Source organism: Dreissena polymorpha, chromosome 7, assembly GCF_020536995.1.
Source record: "Dreissena polymorpha isolate Duluth1 chromosome 7, UMN_Dpol_1.0, whole genome shotgun sequence".
NCBI lineage: Eukaryota > Metazoa > Mollusca > Bivalvia > Myida > Dreissenidae > Dreissena > Dreissena polymorpha.
The window spans coordinates 67,156,310-67,170,523 of record NC_068361.1 but is presented as its reverse complement, the minus strand read 5'-3'; the positions used below and the strand labels follow the sequence as shown (position 1 = coordinate 67,170,523).

General features: G+C 36.5%; 1 protein-coding gene across 5 annotated transcripts in view; it reads right to left on the bottom strand.

Annotated features, from left to right (window-relative positions):
* Positions 1-771: 771 nt before the first annotated feature.
* LOC127838902 (uncharacterized) overlaps positions 772-14,214 on the bottom strand; it is a 30,971-nt gene continuing 17,528 nt past the window's right edge. For all 5 annotated transcript variants that reach the window (XM_052366987.1, XM_052366988.1, XM_052366985.1 and 2 more), the window contains 6 exons: positions 9,982-13,440; positions 8,267-8,445; positions 7,237-7,396; positions 5,176-5,349; positions 4,282-4,325; positions 772-3,851 (listed from right to left, as the gene is read on the bottom strand). In XM_052366987.1, coding sequence (XP_052222947.1) covers positions 2,781-3,851; positions 4,282-4,325; positions 5,176-5,349; positions 7,237-7,396; positions 8,267-8,445; positions 9,982-12,775 — 4,422 coding nt within the window. In that variant the 5' untranslated portion in view covers positions 12,776-13,440 and the 3' untranslated portion in view covers positions 772-2,780. The remainder of the gene's footprint in view (positions 3,852-4,281; positions 4,326-5,175; positions 5,350-7,236; positions 7,397-8,266; positions 8,446-9,981; positions 13,441-14,214) is intronic.

Sequence of the window (14,214 nt, the reverse complement as noted above, 5' to 3'; positions counted from 1 at the left end):
ACATATGACGGCCAAAGACCGGTCACAAAAGCTCACCTGAGCAATCAGGTGAGCTAAAAATGTTTACCAAAAGTACTTTTACCAGTAAGTCAAGGAGTGGTATTCACAAAGGATTGGGAGATACATTCTAAAATTATTTTCAATATCGTTTCATACTATAGGCAAGAGTTTAATACAGATAAGATTGTTTAGCAAGGTTGAGAATACACCAAGCAAATAAAACTACATGGTATCTGTATTGAACACTCCTTTCATATTTATTTATTCCATCATATTTTGAGTTTGTTTTTCCGAATTTATTTTTCGAAACAAATGTCAGAAACACATGATAAACATCGAAGACATCGTGAAAATAAACAAAATCATGTCATTTAACACATAGCCATCCTGACTGTTATAATGAGAAATACATCGTGTTCATTCAGTTTGATAATAAGTGACCCATGTTTAGTCACAATACGTAATGAAAGCTACAGAAAAACTCCTAAGTCATTCCTCTGTTTTTTATGCTTTTTATTATAGTTTTATTTATTTCACATGATAATTAATAATGAACAATAAATGAGTGTACATGTAGATATTCAGTACGTGTCAACGTATTTAGTTATTTTGTTCCTTGGGGAACATGTAGCAGCGTTGTTGTTTTTTCAATATGTCAGAAATAATTGTAAAAAAAAATGCCAGCTATGTAAAATGGGAACAAGTCTTTTAAATTCCTGCATAAATATTATTTAATAAAATGCCAAAATATAGAAACAAGTCAGAAAACTGTATCTTCTTTCTATTTTATTCAATAATAAACAAATGGCAACATGTATGATAAATAGCAGAAAATAAGCATATTTTAGAAAATCTTTCCTTTAGAACCAAAACAGAAGTAAATGAGGGAAAGTTAAATAACAAACAAAACATATAGACATAAAGATATAAAAAATGTACAACAGAACAGATTATTTCAAACAATAAATCCTATCAGTGAGTTAGATGGCAGTGCATTGAGGACATGATATACTTGGTCAAGCCTTGACAGTCTTATATCATGCTCTCTACAATGACAGCAAAAAGCATTTCATGAATGTTATCAAAACATGGCATTGCATGTGACCAAGTAATTGTTGAAGTACTGTTCCAACATAAATAACAAGCATTCATTGCAGAGGATAATTTAAATAATACTTAATAATACAGTGTTTATATTCACTGTTCTTTGATTTATATATAACTCTTGATAAAGTTAGGATATATACTAGATACAGACAAGAGCTTTGTCACAGACGGGACGAATACCCCCACATGAAGAGCGGATGATAAGTACTTGAAATAGGGAACACCATGCTGAATGTGTAAAACGCACTAAGTAACCCCGTGACCTAGTTTTCGGCCTGGCATGGCCCATGTTCAAACTTGGCCTAGAGATCATCTAGATAAAACTTCTGACCAAGTTTGGTGAAGATTGGATGAAAACAACATGCATTAGAGAGCGGACAACATGCTGAATGTTTCAAACGCACTAAGTGACCCCGTGACCTAGTATTTGACCCGGCATGACCCATATTCTAACTTGACCTAGACATCATCTAGATACAACTTTTGACCAAGTTTGGTGAAGATCGGATGGAAACAACTTTAATTAGCGGATCGACCGACAGACAGACCAGTTCATTCCTATATACCCCCCTAAACTTCGTTTGTGGGGGTATAACCAGATATGTTGCGCAATGAGCCCATATTGACACACCTTTGGAGACAATTGTCATTTGCTGATACAGTCAGGCCAATACTGGCCTTGGTGTGCCTATATGGACCCATGTCATACCTAAGCAGGACTGTAACATACGAATATGAGTTTTGTTCTGAGAAAACGGGGCATAATGCATGTGCATAAAGTGTTGTCCCTGATAAGCCTGTTACACTGTATTATGTGAATTTGGAATAAGATATCAAACTGGGAATGGACATCATTTTGGTGATTTTCTCAAACAAAACTATTCATTTCATGATCTGAATTTATTTTTGTAATAATGTATCTATACTTCAAGCTCAATAAGCAATTTTCATTTATTTTTTCATTAACAGTGATTGTATTTTTATCATTTTAACTGTATTTTTAAACTGTTTCATTTCATGAGGATTTTTTTTTAATCAATAAAAAAAACTTTTGCAGTAAAATCAATTAAAATGATGCTAATATATATGCAAGTATCTGTTTTAACTATAATTTGTCAAACTAAATAAAATTAATACAACATATAAAACTGCATATAATGCACTTTTGAAAAAACACAATTTATTCCCAAATTAATGTCTTATTCCAACTTCACATAATACACTGTTCTGTTAAGTCCAGAAGTCTAATCTGGAATTACACTTTCTGTCTAGACTGGATTTTCAGTAATAAGGGACTTCCTTCAAACATTGTTTTTTCCTAAAAGCAGAAGGTGTCTGCACAGGCTTATCTGGGACAATGCTTATGCACATGCATTAACCCTTTCAGTGCGGGAACCGAATTTTGAAGGCCTTTGCAAACAGTTTGGATCCAGATGAGACACCACAGAACATGGCGTCTCATCAGGATCCAAACTGTTTGCTATTCTGATAATATTCTTTGAAAAAAATCAAAGAAAATGCTAATTTGAGAAATTTAGCAGACGACATTTTAGCAGACGACAAATTTCCCAGCATGCAAAGGGTTAAGCCCTGTTTCCCAAGAGCAAAGCTTGTACAGTTTCATGCTCATTTTTCTTGTATGTTTAATGCTACCCTTCAGCTGTCAGATACTTCTACTTGCATATTTTCAACATTACCAAGGTTGTCACTTTTTCACCATCAGACTCGATTGATTTAATTTCATTTAAGTCATCTGTTTCAACACTTTTAGACAACAGGTCAGGTTCTTCTTTGTTATGTCCCACTTCATTGTGGTCTACAACTTCATTGTTAGTTTGTTTCAAGATTTCAATAGTTTCTATTTTGTTGTCTTCTGCTGTTGAATGGTTTTCATTTTTGTGTCTAAAATTGACTTCCATTTCACGTTTTTCAATGTCTTTTTCAGAACATTCTTCTGCTTGTAAATGCAAGTTTTTCTCAGTCTTCTGCAATAAACTCTCATGCTTAGATGGATTCTGCTCATTGCTACCCTCAAAAGAATCCCAAAACAAGTCATGTTTATCTTGCACATCAAGAAATTCTTTCTGAGAATCAAAACAGCCAAGGTTTGAATTTTCTGATCCCACATCTTCTTTTAGATGAGTACCAAGAGCACTGTGTGCTTTATTTTCAAGCTCATCAGACTGAGCCTCAAAGTCTTCAATGCCATCTTCAGAAGTCTCATTGAGGCCAGTTGCGACAATTGTGAAATAATTCCTTCTATTTGTCATTTTCATTCTCTCCCAACTTTCTTGTGCAAACATTGATTCCTTCCCCTTAGATATAAAATCACAACCTTGTCTATCCAAAGTAGCCTCCCTTGAATCAGTGAATTCCTTTCTGGAATCCTCTCGATTTATTTCATGTTCGCTCCCTTTATTAACTGGACTGCCAGAGTTGCTTTCCCTACTTGACAAACCGCCAAACTTCATCAAATATTCATCCATCTCGTTTTCTGCATCACGCCGAATGGATTCAGAAAAACTGTACAATAGTCTGTTTTCAGATCTAGACTGTGGAGCTTTATTTTCATTGTAAGCTGTTTTATAGGCTGGTGAGTCAGATCGTTCTTTTAGGTCAGTAAAGGGGGGTTGTTGTGGTGTTCTTGTTCCTAGGTTACGCTCTGTGAGCTGGTAGATAGGGCTGGGCGTTTGGTAGGTGAAGTGATCAAAGCGCTGGAAACAGTCCAGTCGATTGGACAAGAGCTGCAGATTACATAAAGAAGCTATTTATTAGCACTGCTGGGTAGATATTATTCCACAAATGCATGTTAAAATTCTTCTTCTTTTTTTAATCAACCAATAATCTGTGGAAAAACGACATTGTAAATTCATGGAATCCTAAAAGTATTTAACAAAAAAAATTACACCAAAAATTTTAAAAATAATTTTTACAAATGTGTTATAGGATAATATTTTTAATTTTGACAATTTTTTAAACATCGTTTTCAATGAAATTAATTGGATAGTTCAAATGATTGTAAGTATTCATATAAATATAAAAACTATAAACTTATAAGTAAGACAGATATGTTGATTTAAAGTACATATTTAAAACTGTAAACTTTGAGAACACTAAGGAGTACATGTATAATGAAATGCACTGTGTAGTATGAGAATGTACTAGTGCTCTTACCCTCTGGGCATATGGCTGAAACTGAACTCCCATATACATGGTTGTAAAATAGAGTTAAGGAAAAAACAGCTCGTCATTTGAATATATATACATGTACAGCAAAATATGCATATGAATGAGTGCCAACTGAATCTAACTGACTAATTACATTATGCGTAACAAAAAAAAATAAAAAATAAGCCACTCAAAGATGTAAATTATTTATATTCCGAAAAAGTAAACCATTTTGCATAAAAGCTTTTTTTTCAATTGATAACAATGGTTTATAATCATAATTCAATCATTATAAAATCACCTATGATATTGCTATGCAATACATGAGTCGTTTTTAGAGTAAATTCTCAGCTTGTGTCTGTATTTTCAAGTGAACAGACTACATATTTGTCTGACTGTGCTAGAAAGTTGCATTACAAATCTGGAGGTACTATAACCATGCTGACCTTTTGAAAGTCTTCTCTAAATACCATATCATATCATGTTTTTCCAGATACATTTAAAGACTTTACATTTGCAAGATACTCGCAGGCTGTTCTGGTTTTATACTGTTGGCACATAGCCATTATCACTTTAATTCTAAGACGGAAAGGGTTAACAAATACAAAATTTCAAAAACTTCAAAGATAGCAATCATGCATGCCTAACAAAATGACCAAATGTCTGGCGAGAGTCCCACCTAATATGACATTGTATCTGACAGTCTTTTTGAAGGTGTCGCAGAAATAACATTGAGCCTCGTTCTGGGAAAATTAGACTTAAGTGGAAAGTGTCCTCCCTGATAAGCCTGTGCGGACTGCACAGGCTATATATTCTGGTACACCCCTTTACGCACATGCATAATGCCTTGTTTTCTCAGTGCACAGATCAACTACAATGTTTCCTGACAGAAAGGATATGATTTGTATTTGCCCTTCCTCTTCATATCGACCAGCGGGAACACATGTCTCATGGCACGGTTAGCCTGCGCGCCCCAGTGACACGCCTCCTCCTCACACAGGCAGACAGCCAGCACAGTCAGCAGGTCCTGCCTGTACACACCTTCCTCCATACAGCCAGTCCACTTCACGATCGCTGGAGGCAATAAAAATACCAACTGTATTTGATCTTGTGAGCCGTCTTCCGTGAAAACTGATCTAACTGCATGTGAGTTAAGTGGTGTACCAGATAAGCCTGTGCAGTCTGCATAGGCTTATAAGGGAAGACACTTTCCGCATAAACAGGATTTTAAAAAAAAGAAATAATCTTTGAATGAAAAATTCCATAAAAGCGGAAAGCGTCATCCCTGATTAGTTTGTACAGACTGCACAGGCTAATCAAGGCCAATGCTTCATACACATGAATTAAACCTAGTTATCCCACAATGCGGCTCTTATAAATACCCCAGCTTTAATGAGTTATAAATTGCCCCGTTGATGTGAAAAGGTACTATGTGCCTTCTAATTTCAATGTCACTTGATACCTTTTTGCACCAATAGGGCAAAATTTTCTTACCTTACCCCCACACTTTTGATATTTCCTCAATTTTATACACATTTGACAGGGCAATAATTTACATATTGGACTCCTATTCAATTTCCGCCATTGGGAAGATGCCTCATATAAAATTTATTTGGGAATAATTTTTTTAAAGATGCATTTAAGTAAACAATGCAGTGAAAGTGTTATAAGAGTGTGGCTTAAACTCATGACAGCCGAATCACAAATCAGCACTCTACCTACTGATCTTTATTTGGAGGCTTTTTCTTAAACATGCACACTACACTCATACTTTCAACCTTTTAGACTGATCCCCAGGCAGATGTGCCTGTTACGTTGAAGAACATTGAGCCCAGAGTGGGAAATAACCTACAACTGCAGAGTGGGACATAACCTACAACTGCAGAGTGGAACATAACCTACATCTTCCCGTACTCTAGAGCAGCACATAACTAACATATCTTATCTGGCAACTGCTTCTTCTTACCCACCCACACCATAGCGTTTATTGTGCACTTTGTCAATGAAAACTTTGTTTCTCATTTTTACACAGTTTGATGCAGTCTGACTGATACATTCAAATGCATTATAATGCATTAAGATCTATGAACAGAAATACAGATAATCTTCAAGATGCATTAGTCAATTTATCTATACAAAAGTAATCCAAGAAAAAAAAAAACGGCTGTAAAACATGCATGCCCCCCCCAAATGGGCTGTCAATTGTAGTGGCAGCAATTGTGTGAATTCGTTAGTCATTGTGACCTTGAACTTTGACCTTGAGTACTGAAAATCAATAGGGGTCATCTGTCAGTCATGACCAATGCCCCTATGAACTTTCCTGATCCAAGGCTTAAGCGTTCTTGAGTTATCATCCGGAAACCATTTTACTGTTTAGAGTCACTGTGAGCTTGAACTTTGACATAGTGACCTGAAAGTCAAAAGGAGTAATCTGCCGGTCATGACCATGTCCCTATGAAATTTCATGATCCTAGGCCTAAGCATTCTTGAGTTATCATCCGGAAACCATTTTACTGTATCTAGTCACTGTGGTCTTGACCTTTGACCTAGTGACCTGAAAATCAATAGGGGTCATCTGCCAGTCATGATCAATGTACCTATGAAGTTTCATGATCCTAGGCGTAAGCATTCTTAAGTTATCATCCGGAAACCATTTTACTGTTTTGAGTCACTGTGACCTTGACCTTTGACCAAGTGACCTGAAAATCAATAGTGGTCATCTGCCAGTCATAATCAATGGACCTATGAAGTTTCATGATCCTATGCCTAAGCGTTCTTGAATTATTATCCAAAAACCATTTGGTGGACGGACAGACCGACCGACATGTGCAAAACAATATACCTCTTCTTCGAAAGGGGGCATAATTAAAAAGACATTAAAGGAATATATTACGTTTGTTCCAAACGTGCAGCATTTTGGTGAATTTAATTTGCAAAGACATACTTTAGTATGCAAATTACCTGGGAGTTGTTCAACAATTCTGCTAGGCTCAACAGCATATTCCCGGGGAGGAAATTGTAACGGCTGCCCCTCATGGTGTGATCCATGGAACAGCCAATCAGAATCATGGGAACTGACGTCATCTGCAGTTTGATAGGCCTCAAGCAAGGAGAGGCCAAAGTAGTAAGTTGTTTGCAAGGTTAAGGAATGTAAAATAGTGTTTGATATCCTCATTAGTTTATTAGGACCAAATTGCTCTAAAAAATGTGTTATGGGCACTATATATTTGATGACACATGAGATGGCTATACTCATCTTGTTGGAAGGAGTTAAAGCCTACTTACATGTACATGTATGCTTGAAAGTGTGGTCATGCCATTAACTTGGTCCCTAAAGGTGCGGCCTGCTTGAGTCTGTTAGGACAGCACTCACTAAATGCAGGGTATCAAGGTTTTAGTTGCAGATAAACCACACAATTATCTCACACTATGAAATAGGGCGCCCAATTTGAACCCTTGACTTTACATGTGGGTTTTTTTACAATGCCTATAGTTAATTTAAGTACACCCTGACTTAACATCTACATTTGAGTTGGGTGTTGGTCGACCCATGAAGTGGTCATTGAAGGGGCCATGAAGTTTGGGCTGCATTTGTCCTTACAGCAAGGGGTTCAAATGTGTTTTAAACTTCTTTTTGCCATGTGACATTGGTAGCCAAACATGGGACCATAACAGTGTGATAAACTTTATTGACACTCTCCTAGGTAATGCTCTGCTTAATGCTATTTTTGGATGTATCAAACTAAACACCTCTTTCAGAAAATGTATAAAGCCCTCTAAAAGTGGTTGCATCACATAATCTTATACATTCACTGTTCAAAAAAGATGACCAAAATTAGTTTGTGTTGGGTATTAATTCATGTTGGGATATAAGTCACTTGCAATAAAAAATGAAAATAAAAGATCTCAAACTTATAATAAGATTTCAATAATAATTATGAAATTGTAGCTTCAATTGGTTTATGCTAAAAATGAGCTCAATATGTTAGAGGAAAGGATATTTCTTGTATCTGCCTTTTCTCTGGGCCAATGTGCGAGGGAACATTTCACGGACAACTTTGTTGCAAGCAGATGACCAAAGCACTGCATCCGTGTACTCTGTTGTGGACCCAATACATTGCAGCAGACGATCACGTGAAACATTGCTGCGTTTACACTCATTTACGTAATCTGAAGTGTGAGAAACATTGCTGCATTTAAACTCATCAATATTACTTGTATCTTAAGTGTGAGAAACATTGCTACATTTAAACTCATTCACGAATTTCACAGTATAATCTGAAGTGTAAGAAAGATTGCTGCATTTACAATTGTTCACATAATCTGAAGTGAGAGAAACATTGCTGCATTTACACTCGTTCACATAATCTGAAGTGTAAAAAAACATTGCTGCATTTACACTTGTTCACCTAATCTGAAGTGTAAGAAACATTACTGCATTTACACTCGTTCTCATAACCTGAAGTGTGAGAAACATTGCTGCATTTACACTTGTTCACATAATCGGAAATGTGAGAAACATTACTGCATTTGTACTTGTTATCATAATCTTAAATGTAAGAAACACTGCTGCATTTACACTAATTTAATGTAATCTGAAGTGTGAGAAACATTACTGCATTTACACTTGTTCACGTAATCTGAAGTGTGAGAAACATTACTGCATTAACACTCGTTCCCATAATCTGAAATATGAGAAACATTACTGCATTTGCACTAATTCATGTAATCTGAAGTGTGAGAAACATTACTGCATTAACACTCGTCCACGTAATCTGAAGTGTGAGAAACATTACTGCATTAACACTCGTTCACGTTATGTGAAGTGTGAGAAACATTACTGCATTTACACTCGTTCACGATAAGTATCAGAAGTATTCAACAGTATAGGGGCTAGAATAAAAATAAACAATAAACAAAGCAAAAACTAAATCTACATATTTTTTCGTCATAACAAATGCATTTTTTGTAGGATAATTATATTTGATAAATTATGTTAATGAGACTACTTATGTTTACGTGGTAGATAAGATAAAATTGAATATATCAAAAACTTCTCTGGCAATCTTTAGGGAAAAGGAGTATACACGAAGATAACTAACTCAAACAAATAAGTTGTTTATTTTAATACGTACTTTTGTATGGAATAAAGTTATTTTATTTGTAAACATATGCAAGTCTTCATTATTACCGGTAATCAATTACATAAAATAAACAGGCATTATTGGCACATTTTCTAATGGAACAATACACTTCTTCTACTACTTCAATGGTCTGACAAATGACTGTTTGTGCTATCATGTATGAGAAACAACCTAAGACATGCAATTCAGCCCCACTCTGGTAAAACCAGTCTTAACCCTTTGCATGCTGGGAAATTTGTTGTCTGCTATATGGTCGTCTGCTGAATTTCTAAAATTAGCATTTATTTCGATTTTTTTTCAAAGAATACTATCAGAATAGCAAACAGTTTGGATCCTGATGAGATGCCACGTTCTGTGGCGTCTCATCTGGATCAAAACTGTTTGCAAAGGCCTTCAAAATTCGGTTCCCGCGCTGAAAGGGTTAATTCATGCGCATCTGCAGGCTAAAACTTTCTCCTTATATGGTTGGAAAGTTCTGCAAAGGCTAATATGGTAGGACATTTTACGCACATGCATTAAACAAAGTTTAAACAAAGCAAGACTCCATTGAAAACAGGCTTACTTGGCAACAATTCCTTGAGTTTTTGTACTCTCCACTGTTCCCCACTTTCTGTGGCCCCACTGTCAGATGCCTCTTTTACTTCATTCACACCAAGCCTGCAACCAGACTCATTCATTTTGGGAGAACCCGTCTCATGATTGTTAAGTAAACCAAACTCACTAAAAAGCTGTTTGTTCATGCTTGCACCGTATTCATCAAAAAGCTGGGAACCAGAATGTCTATTGGAAAGTGAACCAGGCAATTTCGTAGGGAATGACTCCATCTTTGTGACTGGGGACAGTGAGTTTGGGTTTTCAGATAGCAGAATGCTACTCAAGATGGACTTGTGAGCATGTGAAAGATGTCTCCTGTAGTCCTCATTATCTCTAAACTCAGATGAACAAACATTGCATTTGAAGACATTAAATAATGGACCTTTTTTGTTGGTACAAGTTGTCTTTAAGCCACCTTTCAAGCTTTCATAGTTGTCAACTCTACAGTGAGATGATGAAAAAGGACAATTGCTTATTTTGTTTGATGGTAATTCATGGTTTTCTTGTGAGGAACAATTTTTGTAGCCATTCCCCATAAGTTTGCTCCTTAGCAAAGCCTTATAGGATGGTTTTATACCATTTTTGTGAACACAAAGGTTATCAGCATTATCATCATCACATTCGTTATTATCATCGTCAGAGTCAGAATTATCTGGTCTGTTGAAAGCTCTCTCATGAGTCCTTTTTTTCCTTTTAAACTGTATTTCACTGGGCCAATTACTGGCTCGTTTGTTCATAAAGTGCGAACCAGCAAACATTTTTGTTTTATGATTTCCAAACATGGAGACAACTGGTGTCCTTGACCTCATTTGATTGTGTCCCTCGTTTGCTGAATGTACAATGTACTTGTAAAACAAATTTTCATTTGAAATCTTTGGGGCACATTCCGTTACAGATTTATTGTGAGCAACTTCAGATATACCTAAAGTAGAAAGTTTTCCAGATGTTGCAATGTCTGGTTTGATATCAACTTTACTTCTATCATTGTCCTCAATCTTTCCATTGTTGGCCTTTCCAGCACTTAGCACTTTGTTTTTGTGGATTGCCAAATTGCAATGCGTCTGAAAGGTTGACTTGATTGGGGATTTCCAGTTACAAATCTGACAGAAGTAGACAATATTGCCCCCTTCCCTAACCAGTTTGGTGTATTTACCAAACTCTGCAGTGTACCCAGGACTGTGGGGTATTTTTGATCCGGAATCAGTGCTCTGGCGATGACACAGAACATCGGACTTCACAATCTGATCTGTAATTTTCTTAATGTCAATGTTACATGTTTCTTTCTTAACAGGCGAAAGAGTAAACCTTTCACTAACAGTATTCTCATGATTTGAGGTTTTCTTTGATAAGTCCAAGGATCCATTTGGTGTTTCCATACCCGTGTGATCTACTAACTGATGGGGATTCTGGAAATCATGGGCCGGTTTTAATTTCCTGTTAACAAGTTTTGTTCGCAACTGCCGATGGCCAGAAGAGTCGGAATCACTGTCATTGCTGCTATCCATGTCATAGTCATGTGATTGAATGATGTCACTTCCTGTTTGGTCACATGACTCACTGCTGGGGCTTCCTGCACTGCAGCGTAACTGTATATGATGCCTGAGGTCTTCCTCAGTCTGGAAAAGAAGGGAACAGCGAGGGCATGCTTGATTGTGTTTGCCCATTTCCAAGTGATTCCTTTGCATGTGATGGATAAAACTCTGTCTGGAAGTCAATATGGAAGGAACAGAGTTACACAATGTACATTTGTAGAGAATTTCTGCAAACTGCATTACGTCCTGAAACTTATATGTTATTTCTTTTGCTTTAGATAATCTTTTACATGATTGTGGTAGAAAATCCAGACAAATGTTTCTGTTTTGTTTATTTACAGAACTTTCCCAGGGTCTTGAATACTGTCCATGGCATTTATTTATATTTGAACATGATGGCACTTGGACCACATCTTTAGCATTCAATGCTTCTCTACATGGATTCATGTCTTCGCATTTGCTTTGTTCATCATTTTTAACACATGATGTGACATTTTTAAAACCTAATTCAAGTTTTTCATTACTGTCAATTTCAGAGTCTGAATCCGGTTTCTCCAGTTTTGAAAGTTTGGTAAGAAATATAGGCATATTTTCACCACATTCATTTGACTGCCTCAGCATTTCTTTACAGGAACGATTATTTAAGTTGTCACCTTCATGAACACTACTCTGTGAAATAGATTCATTAGCACATTTTTCTGTCTCAATATTTGCAACTGAATCACCATTCTCTTCTTTGTCAGCCTCAATACTTTCCAAAACCTTGTTTGTGTCACTGTTATTTTCACCACAATCTTCTTCATGAATACTGTCACTTATACAGTTCTCAATACTCTTTATACCATCTGTCTTCTTTTCTTCAACATAAGAGTCACTTGAAGATAATGCATTTGTAGAAGAAACAGAAAGCTCTGCATACTCAAACAACCTTGACGGTCCTGAATGTTCAGTTGAAGTTGAGGTACCAAAATCGTCGCTCAAAGTTAAGTGCTCTTTCATATCTGAGGGTCCTAAATATTTATCAGACGTTGAGGAAGTTTTTATTCTATTCCTAGACTCTAGTTCATGTGTATTGTCAAGTGTTTCCTTCATATTGGCCTTACCACTCTCTGTTTCCATATCTACTTCCTGATCATGACTATGGAACAAGTTCTTGCAGGTTTTCAGATCTGGGAGTTTTAGAATTCCTGCCATTTTGAGAAAATTACAAGCTGTGTCAGAAGCTAGCATGGCGTTCCCAGACAAAGATACACAATTGACAACAGAGTAAATGGCTTTTCCAGATGCAGTAATGACCCTTACCAATTGACAATGGAGTTATGGGCCTTTTCAGTTGACAATACAGTTATTGTTTCTTTCAGTTGAAAATGCAGTTTTGGTCCTTTCCAGTTGACAATTCAGTTATTGGCCTTACCAGTTGACAATGCAGTTTTAGGCCTTTCCAGTTGACAATGCGTTTATGGGCCTTCGCACTTGACAATGCAGTTATGGGCCTTTACAGTTGACAATGCATTTATGGGCCTTTCCAGTTGACAATGCAGTTATGGGCCTTTCCAGTTGACAATTCCGATATGGGCCTTACCAGTTTACAATGCAGTTATGGGCCTTTCCAGTTGACAAAGCAGTTATGGGCCTTTCCAGTTGACAATGCAGTTATGGGCCTTCCCAGTTGACAATTAAGTTATGGGTTCTTTCAGTTGACAATGCAGTTATGGGTTCTTTCAGTTGATAATGCAGTTATGGTTCTTTCAGTTGACAATGAAGTTATGGGTTCTTTCAGTTGACAATGCAGTTATGGGCCTTTCCAGTTGACAGTGCAGTTATGGGCCTTTCCAGTTGACAATGCAGTTAAGGGTCTTTCCACTGGGCAATGACAGAATGGGCCTTTTGCACACCTAAAACAAACATTTTTCCATGAGAACATTTTATTGAAAAACAAAAATCAATTAATAAATTGCCCCTTACAACATATTAATTCATATGCATGCAGTGTTCTTTTTCATTCAAAATCGGGTCCGGTAATCGACACTTTTCCAAATGGAAAAAAGGATATATTTTTCCCAAATGGGAGTTAACAATTCCCAATGAACAATTTATATTAATAAAATTAGTATCTAAATATTTTGTTCATCTCCCATCCATATAAGTTCAACCTTAGTAAATATAATCCTGAAAACACTTATATTTTCAATTCTAAAGCAAAACAACAACAACACTAATTTCCCAATTTTGGTCTAAACGCCACAAATTTTCCCAATCCAAAGGGACACGGACCAATTCCCAAAATGGTGGAAAAACAACTGGCCTGTCATCAGTACTCTTCTGCTTTAACCCTTTCAGTGCGGGAACCGAATTTTGAAGGCCTTTGCAAACAGTTTGGATCCAGATGAGACGCCACAGAACGTGGCGTCTCATCAGGATCCAAACTGTTTGCTATTCTGATAGTATTCTTTGAAAAAAATCCAAGAAAATGCTAATTTTAGAAATTCTGCAGACGACATTTTAGCAGACGACAAATTTCCCAGCATGCAAAGGGTTAAACATAAACTGATGCTATGCACATACATTATCAGTCAGTCAGAGTAGGGTTCAAACTGATGCTATGCACATACATTATCAGTCAGTCACAGTAGGGTTCAAACTGATGCTATGCACATACATTATCAGTC